The 23826-nt window shown below is 34.0% G+C and overlaps 1 protein-coding gene across 1 annotated transcript; it reads left to right on the top strand.

Moving 5' to 3' along the window:
- The first annotated feature begins 20407 nt into the window (after positions 1–20407).
- Positions 20408–21112, top strand: LOC137400562 (uncharacterized). The gene has a single exon (XM_068086889.1). The coding sequence runs from the start codon at positions 20408–20410 to the stop codon at positions 21110–21112; it is 705 nt and encodes a 234-aa protein (XP_067942990.1).
- The last annotated feature ends 2714 nt before the right edge of the window (positions 21113–23826 follow it).

The raw sequence follows: 23826 nt of genomic DNA, 5'->3' as shown, positions 1-23826 counted from the left end.
AGTAGAATCAGAAGCTCCTTAAAATTCATAAAAAAAAGTTTGTTCAAGCAGAAGACACCGAATGAAGCAAACTTAATCATAACTAAACAAAATCAAGCAAAAACATGTTCAGTAATCTAACCATAAAATTATATTTTAACAATGGCTTCTGTTCCTTAATTTCTTCAACGATATACTTATATGTTTTTGAAGTTATGTTTAGTCAAAAATGTGTTTAGAATAACACTGACAAAGGTTCACTACAACATCAATAAATTGAGATATGATTAAGTGACACTTATAGAAGTCGATTTTGGCAGCGGTAACTATCATTTATGTTATAATGTCAAGGATATAGTATAATGTTGCAAAGGTTCATAGGCAGTAGAAGCTCCTATATGTAATATTCTATGAATACTTTTATATTTTTATTATATTTCATAGTAATTAGTAGTCAGGCAGCCATGGAATAGTGAAGTAACCTTACCTTTGTTGAGGGTGCCAAACTTCAGTGATAGCGACTTTCTAAATCTACAATGAGTTAAATAACTTTTAAACTCTTTTATGCCCCGAAACGATACACAAAAAAGTACAAATCTTGTCTTCCTTCAATTCTCACAGAAGTCCTCTTGCCTCTCAAAGAGCATAACACATGGCCTTAGACACCATCTTCTCTTTTCAACAAAACAATAGCAGATAGATACATTTGAGAAAATAATTTCATTGTGGTGGCATCCAATTTTGTGCAATTGAAAACTTCTTTAAACGTGTGTAAATTAAAATTAAACTGCAAAAATGTTTTGACTAGTATTATTATCTCTATTTCTTCAAACATATGGTTAAGGGTATTGGGAAAGTTAGAACTTACAAAATTGATGTTTAATAAAGGATTACCGTTTAAGTATTCCCTTTGGTGTAAAGCTATGAGAAGAATGACTACAGCTGGCAGCACTATCAAGGGTACCAGAGCAGCAACATCTATCTCTCCTTTTGACAATCCACTTGACTGTTGTGTTGATACTGCTCCATAAATATGGGTAGCTGTTACTGATAGATTATCAATACAAAAATAAGCATCACAAACTGTATCTCAAAGATTATAGTCAAGACAAAGTGACTTATCAATTAACTTGTAACTTTTCAGAACATTAATTTTTACTTTTTTAAGTGAACAATAATTTAAAAACTTGCGAGCTTATAAACACCAGTTTGTATAATGTTAGTTATTAAAGCAGGTCCAACTACGTATCAGCCTCCATTTCTTATAATATTCTTATTTGGCTTCAAGAAGTAAACTTTAGTTTGACAATACGATGTTACGAGAAACTTTGTGGTACCTGGTTGAGTTGTGTACTGCTCTGTCCAAAGAATAACTTCTCCATCATGTGCTAGCAATAGATAGATAGTCAGGTAATAGGTCTTTCCTTGTTCCAGTTTAAGAAAAAAATCATAAACATCACCATTCAACTCTTCATATTTACTGTCAAAGTTGGAGTGGTTGAGCTTACTTCATTCAGCACAATCATCATCCAACAATAAGACAATGTCTTAGTTACTATGTGCTGTAACACAACTTGAAAAAACTTTTATATCCTGCTTTGCATTTATTTAAATGGACAGTAAAATGTTTAGTAGTAAACAAATAAATAAAGCAATGAATTTCCATCAGCTGGAATTTTCAATAAATATATTTTTTCAAGTTGGAAAACTTTATTACAACTTCAAATTATAATAATCCAAGCCTTGTAGTTCAGATAATCAATTATAGTTACCAACAATTTCAGTCAAACTAACTAGACAAATGATTCCCATGGTATCCAATCTGTTCATTCTTTTACCCAGAAACATTTAGCATCATTTGGTAAAGTAGTAATTAAAATGTGCAGGTTAGCCAGTTTTCTGTAATAAGTTTTTAGTACAGCCTAAGAAAAAGTCATGAAAATCATGTTTGTTTATTTTACTTTTGGTTGAAAGCACAGACCAATTTTAACCTAGCATTGTGCTTTTTAATACTATAAGAATTTTGAAAACTAACTGAAGAACCACTAATTTAAACGTTTGCAACTTTTTAGTATTTGTTAGATTCGGCCTTTGGAAAATAAAAAAAAGGATTTGATTAAAGATGCTTTGTTTGCTATTCAATTCTATGTTGTGAGCTAAACTTGAGAAGTAGTAGGTAGCTGACAGGATTTCTCAGATGTCCAAACTACTGCGTCGGTATTTTACCATCTGCTACAACTAACTTTTATAAATAAGACATATTATAAGACGTCTCAACAACTGACTTTAGTTTAAAACGTTTAAAATATAAAACTTATTTCTAAGATCAGTTTTAATTGTGTCTAAATTTTGACTAGAATTCCACAGTTTTCAGAAGACTTTTCATCATAGAGTTCAATTTGAAATTTTTTACCTGTAATGCAACATGCAGATAGTCTACAATTTTATAATCAGTTAAGTTTATTATATCGCTAGCTATTTGTACAAAGAAAGCTTGAGAAAACCTGCATAAAAAAAAATCTATTTTTAGCTGAAATGAATAGATCAGGGTAACATTGACTTGAGAAATTGAGTTGCCACTCTCAACAGGAGATTCTTTGATATTTACATTTCCGGTATAGTTTCTTCCTAAAAATAATGCATACAAATTAACCGAGAAATTTCCTCCTTGTTATAATATTTCAATACCATCAAATATTCCAGCAAAGAGTTGATGGCTACTTTATGTACCTACATCTAAATTTGCAAAGATAATTGTATTTATTATTTCTTAACTACATGTCAGCAACTGGATTGAATTAGAACCAAGACTGTTAAAACTACAAAATTGTAAATTTTTTGGTTTGATAGTTAAAAAATTAAAAATTAACTTTCAGATAAACAAAGAATAAACAGCGGTTGATACAAAGTGTTAGAGTGTTTTTATATTGCAAATTCAATATAATTTTTAGTCACATTAAGTTTTAAATGTTTATTCCTGTTTGTAAAAAACCTAACCAAGCATTTATAAGTTTTTTTAATTAGGGGCCTAATTATGTGCTTACTGTTGTAATGAACACTCTCAATGTTTCGTTGTTATCTTTTACCTGTAAAAAAAGGTCAGCTCATATTAAAGAGCTTATCCTCCAGCTCCTTTTTACCATTAAAGTTTTGAGCGATCTGTACAGCTGCATGGTAAGTTCTGGTGGTATCGGGTAGAGTGAGCTGAACTATTTCAGAAGTGACAGGCACTAAGTTATTATAGCATGGTACAGTCTGAGACATTTTGGCATCTGTTGAGCAAATGATTTTGTATCCAGTAACCACATGACTTTCTTCAGTCATGAGAGGAGGAGGCAGTTTTATAAAGACATGAACATGACGCAAAAACTCATAGTGAAATGCTGCAGGTTTTCCATCCAAAGACACGTATTCTAAAAACACCACATTTGTTTTATGAAATAGTTGGTGTTGGAATCAGCTTATGAAATGAAGCTTCGATAACTCGATTAATAAAGTTTTGTAGAAAATATAATCACAAACATAAATTTTTTAGAAAATACCATTATTTGTCCCACAATTGCAGCAATTTCATTTTTTGTAAGAGGCTTAGACAGTCTGGATAATGCTTTGGCATCAATGATTTGAATATTTTGAAAACAGCAGAGAAACGCAATGCCACTAAAATTAGGAGAACAGCTCGAACCCTCCGAAATAAAAGAAAACGAGTTGACACTTGGCTCGGCTGAAAATATGGCTTTCAGTAGCGTCACAAAATCGGCCATCGATTAGGCCTCTGCAGTCGATGAGCAGAGCCTATCAAACAGAGATGTATAAAAATGAGCCCAGTCAAGTAGAGCTCCTGCCAGTCTCTTACCGTGCAGTTGATTGTTGCTTCCTGCATACTTTGAACTGCATTATTTATATATCGGGAAATGTATATTTTGCCTGTTTTACTCAAAAGGTTTGACTACTTGTAAAGAATTGAAGGGTCATTGTTGATTTTTAAAACTAAGCTGTATAAACTGTATAAACTAAGCTTAAGTGTTTAAAATACACTTAACAAAAATTTACAAAAAATGGAAAAACTGCTTTTTTTCCCTTTCACAAGTGGTCGAGATACACAATAGCAGCATTTTTACTTTTGAATGACATTTATTTCTGGCAGTGGTTAAAATTCTCAACACCTCTTTTGCGCCAACCAGCACAGTCAATGCCATATGTATGTGTGCATATTTTTTTTGCACATAGAGCATGTGTAATAGGCATACATAAAATGTACATTGTAGATTCCTCTTAGCTTGCTTTCTATTGTAAAATGCAGCAACAATGTATTTGCTGTTTCTGTCTACTGTTTTAACTCAAATTGCATTCTGATGTTGTTTGACCATGTTTGCAATCAGGACTGCCACTTGGTCATTGATAAAGCTGCCCCATAAACTAAAGAGCAGTTGCCTGCTACAGGAGTCCCATAATTTTTTGTTCTTTTTACACGGCTTCTAGAAATTTTTAGCAATTTTGTTATGGGTTGAGAAATTTTGTAACTCTACTATTGATTCTAACCATACACATGGTTCCAAAATGAGCTACTTATAACCTTGTCTGAAAACTTTGATAACATTTGATACTCTATGATAATCAAATCTTGGCAGTATTCATGGACTGCCAAAAGATTGTTTTGAATTTGTTAAATCATTCTACTTAATACATTAATTGCTATGTGGATTGCTAGTTGTGAAAAGCAGGTAACGGTTAGCTCAAATTATATATTTATGCATGGGCTTGATTCAACTGATTCTCGAAATCTCAAGTTAATTGCGCCTTTTTAACTTATTTACCTAAAAAAGTAGCAGACGTGTCAAGGTTTCCAAATATGTCTGAGTAAAAAATTCTGCCGGTAACACAAAATTAAAGAAAAGCTTAGAGGAGCACTTTAGATGCAGTACTTGCCATTGTTTCGATGTTAATCAATATTGCCTTTTTTTGCAGTTCAACCCACAAGAAAACCAGCTGCTAGCTAATAATTAAAAACAAAAAAAGAAAACTTTTTCTGACTATATTGTGATGGATGATTGCTGAGAAAAAGGCCGGCTGTCTAGCTAACCCCAGAACTGATAACACAACGGTATTGAGCTTTGGCTCAGCAGGAGACGTGGTCGCCAATGAAGACCGATGGGTAGGAGCTAGTGATAGACACGATGATTTATTTCGATGCTTATCCAAGAATTGCGGCTGCTAGACCAGCTGAAGTTAGGCTCACCACCCAAGGAGACCCAGCCATCACACAAAAACATGGTAGATGTATGGAAGAAGGTAGATAAAGTGCATGCAGCCCTCAAAAAATGGCAGATGGCTATCCAGCAGGCAGACCAAAATGAGCCTTCAATATACACCTCAAGAGTTTAGGTTTGGCTCCTGAATAATAAGCAAAAGCAAAGCGACAACCCAAGCTCTGAACAATGTTTGTAGAGCTGTGCCAGTTCATTAAAGCTGGGCTTAACCACACTTGCCTGAAACAGAACCAAAGACATTCTTCTGTGGAAAAAGAGAGCTGGTTTAAACTTTTTCATGCCTACCTGGAGAAGGTAAGAAGAGTGCCACCTACCATTGAACCTCATGGAGGCCTTAACATGAAAGAGACCATGGCAAGGAAGCAGGAAGTTAAACCAAGTTGAGGGCCAAGTTGGAGCTGGAAAACCACAAAGCTGAAACTACCAAAAGCCTAACCCTTAGGCAAGAACTCAATGACTGTCAAAGAAACTTTGTAGGCAGATGGAACAGAAGAAATATGATGTCCCAGAGGAGTCGGTCAACTTTTTTGGTTTCTTTCATCGCAGAAAGGTCGGGTCGGTTTTTTCATCTTGGCTCATCAATGTCACCGTGTTGCGTTTTTTTGGCCAAAGGCTTGTCCGTCTCTTGGCGACACAACCTAGCATAGGTAGCTGCGCCCAATTCCAAATAAACTAGCTATGTTATCTGATTTACTGCTTCAACTTATGATAATGCAAACTGTTCGTTGCTTGCTTTGGAACATTAATTCTCAGGGACATTTTCTATAGCATATATCTGATTTTAAATTTAAAAAACAGCATCGCTATAGCTAACTAATTAGATCTAGCCTAGCCTACATCTAGCCTATAACTAGCTTAAAATTTTGTTTCACTCAAGTTTTATTACAATGTTTTGTTCTAGGTTTTGTTGAGGCTCTACCTTCTGTGACTAGGAAAAACTACAATGTAGTGCAACCTCGCCTAGTTAAAAGCAAAAATCATCAAAAAATTGATCCTGAATAGCAATTTTGTACAGATTAAAGGGAGTTTAATAAAAAAATAACAAGGATAAAATAATAAATTTTTATTTTTTAATGTATGCTAAAGCTAAATATACATCTGTTTCACATGATTTACCATCTGTAATATTTAATACTTCATTCCTGACAGCTAACTATTACATAAAGTGCTGATTAACCAACACTTCATGTATCCACCAATAATAACAATGTGTAAAAGGATTTACTCTTGTATTTTCAGCAAGATAAAAGTAGAAAAATTTGTATATGTGTTGGAGATATTTTATTGAGTTCTATGAATTCAAAACAAAAAATTGAATGATTTTAATTTGTGTTGGCTTTTGCTTTTGCTTTTGTAAAAGCAATATGCATGTAGTAGTGGTCACACAATAAATTTGAATTGTATAGAGATAATTACTATCATTGGTTTCGGTTATTAAATCAAAATTAGAGTAATCAATAGATTACAACTAGCATGTTCAGAAGCATGAGATGGAATTACAGTTTGTTTGTGCTTTTAAGTTATAGAAGAATTAGAAATACAAAGTATATGTATTTTCTTATGAATTATTTGAAAAAGCTTAATGAATCAAAGCAGGGAAGTTGGTGAATAATATATAAATTCTGCTAAAATTGCACAATGACTTACATTTAATAGCTTGTTAGACACTCAACTCATAGTTTTTTATTGTTACTTTAGATTGCTGAAAACATGCAATAGGAAGAGTAAACAAACTGCTAGACTTCACAAATTCTCAAATCTTTAATAGAGTGGTCAAAAACAAATTATGGAGTAACACTGCAAAATTACTAATAAAAAAAGAATTAGCAATATACACAAACACTTCTTGGCTTGTGGTATTTTGCCAGCATGTAAGCAGTTTATTTGCTGAAGCTAACAAATGTTTTACTAATACCTCATTTGCTCAATTATGAATGCCCACTCTAAAATCTAAAACAAATGTAGTATTAGGAGGTTCAGAATATACCATAAACCACACAGGGAGATTATTTGTGGTACATGACTTGCATTCAATATTTTTTGAAAGTGCCAATGATATAGAACATAAATTACTTTTTCTTATTTCTTGTCATTGTTTTCTATCAGCAAACAGAAGCCATCATTTTTCAAGGAAACTGCAATTTTTTTTCATTTTGGCTTCTACTGGTGTTTGTAGCAAAAGATTTACTGCAACAGCTTACTAACTTCAGAAGGTATCTGGAATACAGTAGTAATTCATGTGCAAACAAACATTTTTGCTAAATGCTTGCTAAAAACAGAATGAAACCTTTTCAAAAGTTAGATATTTATTAAACACTACATTCTACCCAGTTATTGTTGAAAGTGCTCTTAATGTTTTCCACGCTCGCATTTTGTTAAACATCCAATGCAATAAACACCCAAAATTTAAAGCAGCCGAGTAAAGTTGCATAACAACAAACTTTTCCATTGGTTAGTTTGTCCAGATATCTTGGAATTTTTAGCCAAAGGTATTTAGCTTTCCAAAGAAATTTGGGAGTGATATTGTCCATAAATTATTTGCTTACATAAAGCTTTATATTTATTTTCTTACTCTGTGCGTTTGATTGTTGCCTGGTAACCTAATCCAATTTCTAATTTTCAATCAATAGCATCAGCCTTATAATGGAATCTAGTGTTGTTATTCCTAGTCATTGTGCTCAATGACGTTGAGCACTTGCTGTTGGGTAACTATGATTATGAAAGGCCCAATTGCTATCTATTGCAGCTTCCAACTGGTATTGCGAAAAATTAGCAGAATAAAAATAGTTCACTATGAATGAGACACTTGTTCTAATTCTAAATCTAATTCACAGGTATAAAATATATTTTTCACTCTAAATATTGACTCAAGAACAGTTTGGTAACTATTTTATAAACTTTAGCAGTGGTTAGGTGGTTTTTGTGAGATGAACAGGCTGATCAAATCATAAGGTGTAACGAGATGCAATTTTAATAGCTGTCGATGACCACTACCTTCCTAAATTTTGATATGCGATTTTTTTTTATTTTAGAAGCCGCTGCAAATCTCACTATTTTAAGGGCTCACTGATACTAGCTGCCTGTTTAGAAGAATCTGGCAGCATTAATACAAGTACCAGTCGCCAGTTTCTAGATAATTTTGTAGCACTGCATTTATTAAATTGCCACGACAGCAATGCAGACCAAGACATTGAAGCATGATCATATTAATAATCAGGAAATTACAAGTATTTATATATTGATGTTGAATGCCAGTCTACTCGAAATGCTCCATAATCTGGTGAGCATAAGTGTTTTTGCACTTAAAAAGACTTTGTCCTCCGACTAGGTGCATTTACAAATAATTAAACTTTCAATTGCTGCTGTAGTAGATACTGGGTGTAGCTTTAATGCTGTGTGCAATATTATGAAGCTACAGTGATATATATTTGTTGGTGGCACATTATAACCAGATTTATTGCATGGATCTAATCAAAAACTGTCCCTGACAATTTAAAAACATCTATTGAATATACATATTTGCATTTCAGAAGTGTAACTGTGTGATGCGAAAGAAACTCAAAAGATATGTTTCTTGACAGATCAACCTCAACTGTCGAGTAAATTGGCATCATTGTCAAACCAAAAGAAAAGCCATGCTGACCCGGCCTATGCAGCAAAAAACTATAAAAGCTTTGCTGAGACTGACATAGAAGTGATATGAACAGCCAGTCTTTTCCAATTGTACACAAATCTAGTGAGTTAACACGCTTTTGCAATTCGCAAGCTCTTACTACTAGAATTGGGCTGTCTTAAGTACAATCAACAAGCACTTACTACTATAAGTGAACTGGTAACAGCTGGTGTTGTATTTTTCAATACCACATTTAATTTTTGTAGTGCCAAAAACTGAAAGTGTGAGCTCCATCGTTTTAGAACAATAGCAGCCATCCTAAAAAATTCCAATGATGACCTTACTGTTTCTAACCAATGGTCATTTATGCAGTGCAAATTTTAATTATCATTAGTTATTGTTCTATAATTGTAATTTGGTAATAAAATATAAACATATTGTAAAACCTCTAATTGAACGCCATGGTGATCTACTTTTCATCCCTTCCTCTTTAGTGTTGGTCAGTGAATAGTGACATCCAAATAAAGGCTGGTGCTGTATTTTTCAAACAGCTCATCAGAGTTTTAGGAAGATAAATTTTGCTCTTTGACAAGTGAAGTGAATTTGCCTATTATTTGCCCTCTTTTCTTGGTAGACTGATATTAAACCCTTTGGATGCAATAAATCTGCTAAGTTAATCATAACTTGTCAAAGTTCTCTAAATAAAATATGTATTTGGAAGCCTAGAATTATCTCTACTAGTTGTTATCTATTGCTCGCAATTAGTATTTATGATACAATAGCCTGAGCATTGCTTTGCAATTGTTAGAGATTACCAATTTTCATTCATTGTAAATTCAACAAAGTGGAATTAGAGCTTGATGCACTCATTAATATATTTGCTGCAGTTTGCAGTCACAACTAGCTTTTTATGTCCAATAAAATAGGAGTTTTGAGAGTCGATCCATTGTAAGCCGTGTTAAGATAACTGCAATGATGCTATTAAATAGTATGCTATAAATCTGAAAATTTATAAGTTATATAATGATAATCGATCAAATGCACCAAAAATCTTTAATCATGAACAAATGGCATGAACAGACCATGCTTATATTTTATGCAGAAACAAATATTAACGGGTTTAAAATATATATTTGCATTGTTTGCTCGGATAGCCGTATTCTGAATGTTGTTTTTGATGAAACAAACTTGTTTTAGTATTTCAATACCTTCCAAAATGTCTTATCACTTCAAATTTTTTTTTCACTGTTGAACTAGTCGATGTTGGCGGCCAAACATTTTGTGGTGGAATAAAACTTTTGCAAAACATTGCATTTAGCACAAAAGTAGCGTGGAATGGTTTTGCTCGCTAAATGTAGCCATTGGCCCAAAACTAGTCATTCATCTATAATCACAAATGTAAACTGTTTTTTATATACATACATGTACTTCGAAGTATCCAGACCACGTTAAACAAAGAGCTACTATTCCCCTGAGACAGTTATTAATAATTTTTATAGTTTTACATTCAAAGTTTTAAAGCAGAAAGAACAAAAAGCTTTGGCAACAAAAAATTTTGATGTTGTAGTCAAACGAAAGTGGCGTTTAATTTGAGATTGGCGATCTATCTTTCAACCCCTTTCACAGGGTGGCGGTCAACTAAAAGTGGCATTCACATAGAGGTGGCGTTATATTATAGGTTTGACAATGTATAGGCTATATCTGAATTTGTGAGCTATAATTGGTAGCCTGAAATTACATGATTATATTATCTAATTTTGTTTTTATTGTGCTAACACAATTAGCAATTCATTACCGAAAGAATGACCAATCAAGCAGGAAAACACAGCAAGGCGGACTGACAAAGAGAATTAGGTACAGGTATTTACCGGTTATGATCTGCCTAGTAATATGGTTAAGATTCAAACCTAATCCTTTAACTTTGTTATCAGTTTTAAGGCCCATGACTAATGATGTAAAGTTATATAGGCCGATATAATTATATACAGTTATGCATGCGTATTGAATTGAAGTTTATAGGAAATAGTATAAAAGATGTTAAAAAAGAATATGGTTTTAAATTTTGCATACTTTCAACTAATTATTTTTCACTCACGCAAAAACAAGCATTCATGAAACATGAAGAACTCTGAGCTGAAAGAGAGCAAAATAATCACATATCTTTTACGTGTTGTGGGAAGAAGTTCTATAAATAGCATATCAGCATTTTTGTTATTCGAACATATGGAGCATACTGACCCCAAACTTTTATTTTCAGAGACATTGTTGTTGATGTCTTGTGAAAAAATACTGCACAGGGAGGTCAAAAAAGTAGTGAGCCACATTGTAAGGAAAAAAATGTAAAAAAGAAACATTGTAACTTGAAGTAGCACTGTATCTAACCGGAGGTGCATAAATGTTCACAAATTTTAAATTCTTGATCTATAAGAATGTCTCATTGCTAAATTTATCATCATAAAATTTTGCATCATCTTATGCCATAAAAAATAACAAATGTGTTGCACAATGAGAAAGAACTCTTTTTTGGACAATTTTTCAAAAGAAAGTGAGCACGTCCTAGTCGGGTGATTACTCAATATCATTACAGTTTACAGCATTATTACTACTGATAATAATAACTCTCAGTATTAATACTGATAATAATAACTCTCAGTATTACTACTGATCAATAAAAACTTCCCAAACTCCAGAGATCAAAAGTTAGTCAAAATTTGGTGCTGTAATCGGTCTAGCCTGATTGGCCATTGCTAACAATTAACTTCAATAAAAAGTAAGTTTTTACTATAGGCAACTACACTCAAGGTAGGCTGTTAACATATTTTTATTGGCTCTACATGCACAGATAATTATTTACATTTAGTTCAATATAGATACAATAGGACGGCTGAGAAGCTACCCACTAAGTGATTTTTTGGTATCGTGACCGCCTATGAATCTGATGCTCCAGGTTCCAGTTCTGAACAAACAATTTTTTAACACTGTAATAGTGGTGTAAGATGAACAGAGCTCTTTTTAAAATGACAATGCTCTTATTACCGTATTAATAAATGTATGGAACTAACGGAGTATGCTGTCCAAGTAATCCGTATTGTTAGTGTAGACACAGATGCGCAGCAACGGAAAACTGCCCGAGTTTCATCTTAACAACAACAGTAACTGAAATGTGTTCATGCATTGTTTCCAACTAGCTTATTTAACTTTTTTATGCAGTGCAAGAGTGATATGAGATTGAACCATAACTATGTCATAACGGATAATTATGAACAGTCAGCAGAAGGCGGTGCAGCCTAAAAGAAATTGGAGAGTTTAAAAAGCACTGAAAGAAAAATTTAGGCAAACTACCAACAAGATCAAAGACGGATGCCATTCCAAAAATTCTACTTTGTAAAACTATAATGATGATTTGCATCCAAGCAAAAAATTTGCTGAAGGAATTTGCAAAAAATACCGCTAGCAGATTTTTCCTATTTTGACGGTATTGCAATATATCTTTGAACATGATGCATGAATAAATTTACTATGTTTGGTGACTGAGCAACACCAATTCAATGGCACTTAACTAATTTTACTTTTTAGTATCAAGCATAGTCATAGCAACAGTTTTAGGTACATATTTATTAAATGCTACCTTATAACTAAACATGTTATACAATACATGTAGATAAGTTTTAACAACAATTAAAATACTTTGGACAAAACAAATATATGCGGAATCGTGCAGCGGAGGCCAGTCTGCCCACAATTTGTGATTGAACCAATAGGTCCAAAAAATATAATACATTGTATTGTAAAATTTTGTGACTGTTATAGGATAATATTGCTACCTTTCTGGCAGTCATGAGTCAGAGAAGTTGCTAAGCATATAAGTTGCATGAGGCCGGTTCATACTAAATATATCTATATATATTTATATATACATATATATATATATATCATTGTATATACATATATATATATATATATTTATATATATATGTATATACAATGATATATATATATAGCGCACGCTGAATATTTTACCAATGTGGCTAAGCGTTACGATGCCCCTGTTAAGAAATATGTTTTGTAAAGTTCAATCACTATAGCTGTGGTCAAGGCTAATTTTTTTTCATCAGGCAATTGTATCATCTTCATGGGAAAAAGCGTCAACATTCTCTCTCTGTTCGGTCAGACAACCACAACACGACATCTCATTTTTACATTTGTACCAGTATTGTCGTAATCAAAGTTTTGATGAATCGTTTCTGATGGAACAGTAACTTTATTTATACACACACACTTGTATGCAAGAATTGCTATTAATTCAACATACTCATGAACTTTGCTTTGTTCTCTCAGTTTGTATATATATATATATATATATATATATATATATATATATGTATATATATATATACATATATACAAAAGTATATGTAGTACTTTGATTTGAGAACTCTGGTGCCAGCACATTGACTTTCTTAAAGTCTATGAGGCAACCTAGTTGTTTCATGGCAGGAAGTCAACTCTCATTGGTAATGGGATTTGTGTCCCCTGCCTATGCTCTGAGCTGCACTGATGAGGCTTCAATCGCCGAAACGGTACTGTCTGTAGCATGAGTATATATATATATATATATATATATATATATATATATATATATATATATATATATATATATATATATATATATAGACAAAGTGGACGCTGCACAGTTCGTTACAGAGTGCTCAATGATAAATCAGAGCTAAATTATAAAATATTTATAAGTGGAACTTCACTCTATAAGTTAAACATTTTATTACTAATAGTTTCATGTGGTACACTCAAGGTACCACTGTGGTAGTCAAGAAGGTAGTCAAGTCGTAAATTCCTTCTTGACACTGTGGTAGTCAAGAAGGAATTTACGACAAGGCACCCACTGCATAATATATTTAACAGCAACAATATCAAAATTAGCTACAGTTGTATGAACAATATAAGAGAGTCTATCAATGCTCACAACAAAATTATACTGACTGCCAACACCGCAAATGAAGACCGAACATGCAACTGCAGAAAAAGAGAAGAGTGCCCGATGAATGGAGAATGCCTGAAAACATCATTAATTTACCAGGCTACTGTAAAAACTAACACCGATTCACCAGACCAGACATACATTGGACTAACAGAGAACACTTTCAAGACGCGATTCACTAACCATAAAGCTTCTTTCAACCACCCATCTAAGAGAAACTCTACTGAATTAAGTAAATATATATGGTCACTAAAGGACAATAATACCAACTACGCAATAGCATGGAAGACCCTACGGTATGCTAAAGCATACAACACTATCTCCAACAAGTGTAACTTATGCCTATGGGAGAAATTCTTTATTATTTACAGACCATCATTAGGCACTCTTAATAAACGTAACGAGCTATTATCATCATGCAGACATTCATCTAAGTTCTTGCTATGTAATTGTATCACTTAACTACTTGGCTTTTGGCTTCTGTACACTCATCCAATTATCAGCTTATCTAACTCTGCATAACAGCGTATTTAATACTGGAGTATGAAATTCATTTTAGACACTTTATCTGAAGAGTGTGATACTGAGTGTACCACATGAAACTATTAGTAATAAAATGTTTAACTTATAGAATGAAGTTCCACTTATAAATATTTTATATATATATATATATTTATTTATTTATATATTTAAAAAAAATTGTTTCTTCACCCCGGATAACCCGTAAGGGTGGTAGTTTCTGCACTAACTTCAAACGAAAATCTATTACACTAGAGACGATCCTAGATGCAGACTGTGCAAAGATGCGCCTGAGACCATCCAACACATCATCAGTGGATGCAAGCAGCTAGCAGGAAACGCATACACTGAGCGGGATAATAATGTCGCAGGTGTTGTGTATAGAAGTCTATGTGATGAGTATGGCCTTAATAAACCACAACACTGGTAGGAAACTCCTGATAATGTCAATGAAAATGATCGCGCTTAGATCCTCTGGGACTTCTACATCCGAACTGACAAGCATGTCCTAGCAAACCATCCAGATATAGTGGTGGTAGACAAGGAGAACAAAATGGCTACTATAATAAATATAGCAGTCCCCAATGACTACAATATAGCCAGCAAAGAAAAAGAAAAGGTAGAGAAATATCTCCCTCTTGGAGAAGAGATTGAAAAATGCTGGAATGTAAGAACAACTGTAATTCCAGTAGTCATTGGTGCACTGGGCGCAATAACACCGGCGCATAAAATGTGGCTTGCCCAAATACCAACAGCAATCAACTCAGGTGAGTTGCAGAAAAGTGCGCTATTGGGAACAGCTAAGATCTTGAGGCGCGTGCTCAAACTCCCACGTCTCTGGTAGAAGACCCGAGTTAGAGCAGAATTTACCACCCATACGGGGTATCCGGGGTAAGGAAACAATTTTGTTATATATATATATATATGTATATATTTATTTACATATATATATGTATATATATATACATATATATTTATTTATATATATTTAAAAAAAAATTGTTTCCTCACCCCGGATAACCCGTATGGGTGGTAGTTTCTGCACTAACTCGGGTCTCCTACGAGAGACCTGGGAGTTTGAGCACTAGCCTCAAGATCTTAGCTGTTCCCAATAGCACACTTTTCGGCAACTCACCTGAGTTGATTGTTGTTGGTATTTGGGCAAGCCACATTTTATGCGTCGGTGTTATTGCGCCCAGTGCCCCAATGACTACTATGATTACAGTTGTTTTTACATTCCAGCATTTTTCATTCTCTTCTCCAAGAGGGAGATATTTCTCTACCTTTTCTTTTTCTTTGCCGGCTTTATTGTAGTCATTGGGTACTGCTATATTTATTATAGTAGCCCTTTTGTTCTCCTTGTCTACCACCACTATATCTAGATGGTTTGCTAGGACATGCTTGTCAGTTCGGATGTAGAAGTCCCAGAGGATCTAAGCGCGATCATTTTCATTGACATTACAAGGAGCTTCCAACCAGTGTTGTGGTTTATTAAGGCCATACTCATCGCGTAGACTTCTATACACAACACCTGCGACAATATTATGCCGCTCAGTGTATTCGTTTCCTGCTAGCTGCTTGCATCCACTGATGATGTGTTGGATGGTCTCAGGCGCATCTTTGCACAGTCTGCATCTAGGATCGTCTCTAGTGTGATAGATTTTCGTTTGAAGTTGCCTTGTTGGGAGCACTTGCTCGTTGGCTGCCATGATTAGCGACTCTGTAGTGGCCGTTAGGTTTCCTTTGTTCAGCCACATATATGTCTTATGAAGATTGCCAACCTTAGATATTTGTTGGTGGTAAGCACCATTAAGAGGTTTCGTGTGTCAATCAATTTCCTCATCATCAGGGCGTATGTCCGTTGTAAGAGCAGTCGATTGGAATTCAGCTAGCAACTTTTCTGAAGTGGCCATGGAGGCTGCATGTGTGTGTGTGTGTGTGTGTGTGTGTGTGTGTGTGTGTGTTTTATTTCACCTTTAAAGATTACACAATTGAATTAATACTCGAGACAAAATATAATTAACCAATGCGTGAAAAAATAACAATAAGTAAGAAATGATGATGGGGCCCATTGCGAAATGGCAAAGCCAGTGGTACGCGAGCCCGAGTCAGCAGCACAAAAACCAGACCGTAACACTCACTCTCCAGACTGGAGATGGTGCCTCAGTTCCACCTTATATTTACCGAGACATTTTATTGATCTTATTGAATTAGGTAGTCGATTCCACAGCGCAGGTGTTGCAAAGTTTGAGGATCGTTGACCGGCTAAAGTTAGATGATTAGGTACGGGAAGAGAAAGTAATTGATGACGAGTATTATAAAATGGTAGTGCTGGATCACATTTTGAGTAAAATAATTTATGGGCTTGAATAAGCAACTTATATTTATGCAATTTATCAATAGTTAAAATATCAGAGGTTTTAAATAAATCGTTTGTTGGAAATCCAAATGGCTTACGGTTAATGATTCTGACAATTTTCTTTTGAAACTGTATTATTTTGTTAAGATGAATTTTGGATGCATTGCCATAAGTTTCTATTGAATAGCATAATTTGGAGTGAATAAGTGTGTAATAAAGCATAATCAGCAATTTTTTTGGAATGAAAGCACTTATGCGGTAAAAGATGCCTGATATAGGCCGTAAATCTAATAAAAGCTTACGAGCGTGGGAAGACCAGTTCAAATTTTTATCAATTGACACTCCAAGAAATTTGACTTCATCAATTGCTTTAATAAAAGTGTTATTAAAAAGAATAGGCTGATCAAATTTAATTTTGCTCTGGTAATTTTTAAAAACAGTAAAACAGGTTTTGTCAAAGTTAATGGTTAATTTGTTCGTTTGACACCAATCAGCTAGTTTTTCAAGATCAGATTGGACTTTAGGTAAATCGTCGTTTAGGTTCTTTGAACTCATAAACAAATTGGTATCATCAGCATACAATATAGGAGTTAGATGAGTTAAACAATCACAAAGATCATTTATGTAAATTAAGAATAAAGTCGGGCCTAGCACCGAGCCCTGAGGTACGCCACAAGTCAAATTGTCAGCGTTAGAAAAAGTATCATTAATTTTTGTTGTTTGGGTTCGGCGGGTTAAATAGCTTTGTATCCATCTGATGGTTAACTCACTAAAATTAAATTGCTCTAGTTTTTTAAATAATATTGCGTGATCGATCGTATCAAAGGCCTTCCTGAAATCTATAAAAATTCCTATAACACATTCACTTCGGTCAAACGATTCTAGAATTTGGTTAGTAAAAGTTGAGATGGCATCAGATGTGCCTCTAGCTCTTCTGAATCCAAATTGGTTTTTATATAAAAGTGATTTATTTAAAAATAAATCACATGCTTTGGAGCAAAGCATCAAAGCATGTGCTTTGATGCTTTGCTCCTCCTTTTTCACTGTCTGCTGTACACTTTGAGTCCCCTATCGCCATCTTTCCTATCAAGATACCATTTTGCAGTATCAGATTTTTGGTGGGGTGCTCCATGCATAGTCAGGATTTAATGAGTTGCTATATATGTTTCTTTAATGGCTTCCTCAGTCCACTTTATTATGCCTGCTGGATATCTTATTACTGGCAGTGCGTAGGTATTTATTGCCATGACTTGGTTCTTGGAATTGAGCTGGCTCCGTAAGACCTGCCGAAGGCGTTTTTTGTATTTGGTAATGGCTTCGTGAGGTACATCGGTTTCGTGGTTGATGTTGCTTTGCATAATCCCTAAGTACTGTACCCTGTTTCTATATTTTTTATGGCACCATTTGGCGTTTTTAGGCCAACTGTGAGCATAGAATGGCCTTTATTATACATGTATATATATATATATATATATATATTTATATATATATATACACTACAATATAGCCAGCAAAGAAAAAGATAAGGTAGAGAAATATCTCCCTCTTGGAGAAGAGATTGAAAAATTCTGGAATGTAAGAACAACTGTAATCCCAGTAGTCATTGGGGCACTGGGCGCAATAACACTGGCACATGAAATGTGGCTTGCCCAAATACCAACAACAATGCACTCAGGTGAGTTGCAGAAAGGTGCGCTATTGGGAACAGCTAAGATCTTGAGGCGAATGCTCAAACTCCCAGGTCTCTGGTAGGAGACCCGCGTTAGAGCAGAACTTACCAGCCATACGGAGTATCCGGGGTGAGGAAACAATTTTTTTCTATAAATATATATATATATATATACTGATGAAGAGGAAGGTTGCAGTTCACTAGAAGAAAGTGCTCAATATTAAAATAGAGTATTTATATAATTTATATTAAGAACTGAAAACTTTTAAAACATTTTACAACTTAAAGTTTCATGGTTGTTACCATTCATCAGGTAAAATGAAAATGAACTAAAGGTCATATGACTGTACGCAAAAACACATCGAGTAGCTTAAAAATAAAGGCCAGCTACATATATGGTAATACAACAATTTAATTGGTTTATGTCACAGCATTGCAAATTAGGTGCTTACTTGAATGTCTGCACTTTGACCCAAGATCGTTTCTTAAGTTTAAGCTTGCAAGCTCAGGATTGCATAGAATGAAGTATTTCTCCTAAATACACAAATTATAGCGCTTACTGGTCTTATATATCTTACATATATATATATATATATTTAAGATATATATATATATATATATATATACATATCTGTATATATATATATGAGATATAGTTTTAAGATATATATATATAAATGAACTGAGAAAACTTATGAAATACATAATAGAATAACTTAGAAATACGTATATATATGTATTTATACATGTATATATATATATATATATATATATATATATATATCACTGAGTGATATATATCTAAATATACATGTATATAGACATTTATATATAAAATATATATATATATATATATTAGTATATCACATTGAGTTGAATATAGTTTTTGTGTAAGGATCTAAAACAATATTGTGAGACTAGAATTTTATCTACCTATATTATATATAATTCTTACTTTGCCAGACCTCTAACAAAAGTTTAGAGCTGTGCAAAGGCGCTATGTGTTCTTTTATTTAGTGAGAAGTAATTATGCACTCAGACTTCAAATGCTTTTTAGCCCTTTGAGCTATAAATACTATTGTACCCATTCATCTATCCATGCTAATTCAAACATTCATTAATCAATGGTATGTGATCCATTCATCTATCAGTGTTAGTCAAAATGCGCTATTCAAAAAGTTAAGCTATAATCAATTAAAAGATGCCTGCTCGCTGCCTAGTAAAGAGGAAGTTATGTTAAGAGAGTCATTCAACATATCAAGTATATTCTTCTACCTACTTACGATTATTGGAGGCAGGTGATAGCTTAAGTTAAAGACGGGCATTCAGCATGTATATTTTTGCTGTCATCACTCTAGTACTAGTTTCTGCAACACGTCTACAAGGTTAGTTTATAAGAATCAAACCTATCACCCTTGTTCTTATGATGACTTCAGGTGTTTGTTTGTGAGACTCTTTAGTAGTTATCATAGCATAATCTGGTCAACAGGCTAGAACATTCTGACAAGTAGGGCTATTCCCATCAAGAGAAGATGTAGGCTGTAGCCTAAGCTGGTTGCTGTCATATCCTATTTGAAGATTATCAAAACTAGCTGCAACTACTAAAACGCTCAACATTCAAAAACTGAAACACTTTCTTTTTTGATTTTCATTGCGTGCATGTATTTTTGTATAGCAGTAAACTGCAACGTACTTTGAATTGTTTTCCTGCAATTTAACCAGAAGGGTAACAAATTAAGTCAACAAATTGCAACACGCTACATTTGAGAAAAACATACATAAATATGTCCAAGTCTGTCAATGAAATTGTAAATAAATAAGTTTTCTGAGATTGTTCACTGTTTCAGGCATTGAAGAAGTTTGAAACTACCAGTCATCATAAGTTAATAAGAAACAATTTGTGTGTATATATAGCTAATAATAATAATAATAACAACACTAATAATAATTATTTTTATTATCGTTATTCTTGAGAGAGAGTCTTTCTCCTTTGATGTTAGTGATGTCAATGATACCCCTCACAACTGTACTGCGCAAAGTTAAACCAGCGTACCATCTCAAAAACAAATGTGCAGTTAACCATCTACTGTATATGGACGACCTTAAACTGTATGGGAAGAACAAGAATGAGATTGAGACACTGATACACACAGTGAGAATCTTCAGTGATGGCCTTGGTATGGTGTTTGGATTAGATAAGTGCGCTACCATCACCATGATAAGAGGGAAATTAACTGGCAGAGGAAATATCATGCTACCAAATGAAACAGAAATCCATGAACTAGAAGATAATGAAAGCTACAAATATTTAGGAGTTATGGAGGCAGATGACATAAAACAATCTGAAATGAAAGCTAAGATCAAGAAGGAATACATTCACAGGCTTATGAAAGTGCTGAAATCAAAGCTGACTGCTGGAAATTTCATTACCCCTATCAATATATGGGTTGTGTCCTTGTACAGATACGGAGCAGGGATTATTCAGTGGACGAAGACTGAGTTACAGCAACTGGACAGAAGGACGCGGAAACTGATGACAATGCATAAAGGTCTTCATCCAAGATCTGACATAGATAGAGTATATGTTGAAAGAGACCAAGGAGTAAGGGGATTAATGAGTGTTGAGGAAACTGTGAATTTTGAAAGTCACAGTCCGAAAGAAGTGCACAGAAGGCAGCCCAGTCGAATTTATAAGAACAGCAGGTAAGATCATAAATACCAACAGTGAAGATGAACGACAAGAATATAGAAATCATCAGAAAACTGAAACAAAAGCAAAACTGGCATGATAAACCAATGAACGGACAACATCTAAGACAGACAGAGGATCAAGCTGCAAAGGAAACATGGCAATGGATGAAGAGGGGATGTCTCAAACGAGAGACTGAAAGCCTGATCATTGCTGCCCAGGATCAAGCATTAAGAACTAACTATAGGAAGGTCAAGATAGAAAAGTCAACAAACAATCCGAAATGCTGATTGTGCAAGCAGAAATATGAAACAGTGTTCCACATAGTCAGCGAATGCAGTAAGATCGGACAGACAGAATATAAAGGGCGGCATGACAAAGTGGCAAGTGCAGTGCACTGGAGCATATGTAAGAAACATGAGTTACCCCACACAGCAAAATGGTACGACCACCGTGCAGAAGCTGTATTGGAAAACGAGAAAGTCAACCTGCTATGGGACTTCAAGGTGCAAACAGACAAGATTATTGAAGCTAGAAGACCAGACCTTATACTAATAAATAAAGAAACCAAACTGTGCCAGGTCATAGACATAGCAATACATTGAGACACCAGGGTAGTACAGAAGGAAGATGAGAATATTGGTAAATACAAAGAGCTTGGGTTCGAGATAAACAGACTGTGGAAGCTGAAGACCGAAGTGATACCAATAGTATTTGGTGCACTCAGAACAATATCAATGAAGCATGTAGCATACTTGGCGGAGGTGGGAGTGAACATGTCTTTTGAGACTATACAGAAGACGGCCATCTTAGGAACAGCTCACATTTTGAGGAAGGTCCTCTCTTAGTGGAGTTGAGGAAGATGTTGGATCCTTTTGCCTTTTGTTAAGACCCGGACTCAACATGGACTACAACCAGTCACCTACCATCACACGACTGTGAAGAAAAACTTCTATAACAATAATAATAATAAGAGATATGAAGTGCAACATGCGAAAATGATGGGACATTTTGTGATGTCCCATCATTTACGCATGTTGCACTTCATAGCTCCCGAACTACTATTTTGAAAGCTGTAAATTTTATACTATCTGAAAGCTAATGAAGTACTGCATCAATTAATTCAAAAATTTTTATAATGGGAGCACATTTGCATGTGTAGTTGGCATCAAATAACTCCAAATATCAAATTATTATTTTTAGACATGCCCATATAGTATATGTATATAGATATATACATGTACATATAGCCAAAGAATGATATTCTTGCCGAACAAAATACAATGAAGCAAGAGTTATGTGATATCAACACAAACAGCTGTATTTAAACACTCATCATCAGCTTCGGTCTTGTTTTTAGGCTATTTATTGCTTGGATAAGAAAGAACATTTTTGAGAGTTAAGACAAAATCACTAACATCTATGATACCATGTAGCTGATACACTGCGATAAAAGCGATATACTTGTAAAAATATTCTTTACATTAAACCTTGTCTTTACTCGGTTGGAGATGAACTCAACAAAATTTTTAGCAAATTTTATATGAAAGTTATAGTATTTTTTATTATCTGTTCTGGTTTTTTTTCGTTTGAGGTGGTCTGATTGTCCAGATGCTTCCAGATCAACTTTGCTAACACTTGAATAATATTAAAACAATCATATCAAATGAAAGCAAGACTATCCTGGGTCTTTAATGGCAAAGAGACTTATACAATAGAGGTGCATAACTTTTCAACATGAATGAAATAGCTGACATCAGTTATTGCAATGGTAACAACTAGGTATGTGATTTTACAAATCTTTTTTCCGAGCATTTTAGTCAGGATTAACTTTTATCGAGTTTAATCTGAAAACAACTTGACAATTAGATTGCCTCAAAAATCAGAAACATTTGCAGATGATAAACAGTACCAATATTTTCTCATAAAATCTGGAAAGATTTAGTGTATATTCCTTTTTAAGGATTTCTAACATCCAACTTACTAGAATAACTTATGATAATTGTAAATTATTTACTATTATTGGAATTTTTATATTATTATTATTGTTATTCATACTTATGATGTTTGAGATCATTTTAGGTCAAGTAAAACACATAAAACTGTATTGGTGAAAAATGATGAGAATGACAGATAGAGAAAAACAAATTTGAGAATTGCCCTAAAGGTTTATGCTTAATAGGACTTGATCGCTATTGACTTGTCTTGGTTGCCACCTGATGTGATTGGTCTGGGGCTAGAAAACATGTCTTTACTAGTGGACCTTTAAAGCAGACCAAGTCAAGATATGCAGTTATAGAAAACATTCTTACAGGCTCTGAGTTTGACAAATTTTTGGTTGTGATCCAAAAGAGGTGATAATGCTTGTTATCTGAACACAGATAAAGGTAGTCTGCATGTCAGGGTTCTTTGTGCATCTATATCTCTGAACGAGGACGATATAGTTAAATATAATAGTTTTCAAACTGGAAGCTGCCTAAATCACTCATCCTTCATTTCTGTGGTAATAGAACAAGTGAAATAGTTATCCCAAAGCATAAACAGAAAATCAAAGAGCCCGAGTTGTTTACAAAGGAAATTCAGTAAAACTGAAAGTAAATAAGTTTTTACACAAAAAGTGCTGTCCAGAGCTAAAAAACACTGTCTGACCATTTATGAACTAAATGTGTATATAGATACATTCAAGATATTCAAAATTTCTAAACAATTGTCAATCGACTACTGTTTGCTTT

This window comes from Watersipora subatra, chromosome 7 (assembly GCF_963576615.1).
Source record: "Watersipora subatra chromosome 7, tzWatSuba1.1, whole genome shotgun sequence".
NCBI lineage: Eukaryota > Metazoa > Bryozoa > Gymnolaemata > Cheilostomatida > Watersiporidae > Watersipora > Watersipora subatra.
This window is presented reverse-complemented; position numbering and strand designations above follow the sequence as displayed.

Bases quoted from the DNA above. Each gene is read 5' to 3' on its own strand.
- LOC137400562 (XM_068086889.1), top strand. From the start codon at position 20,408: ATGTCAATGATACCCCTCACAACTGTACTGCGCAAAGTTAAACCAGCG.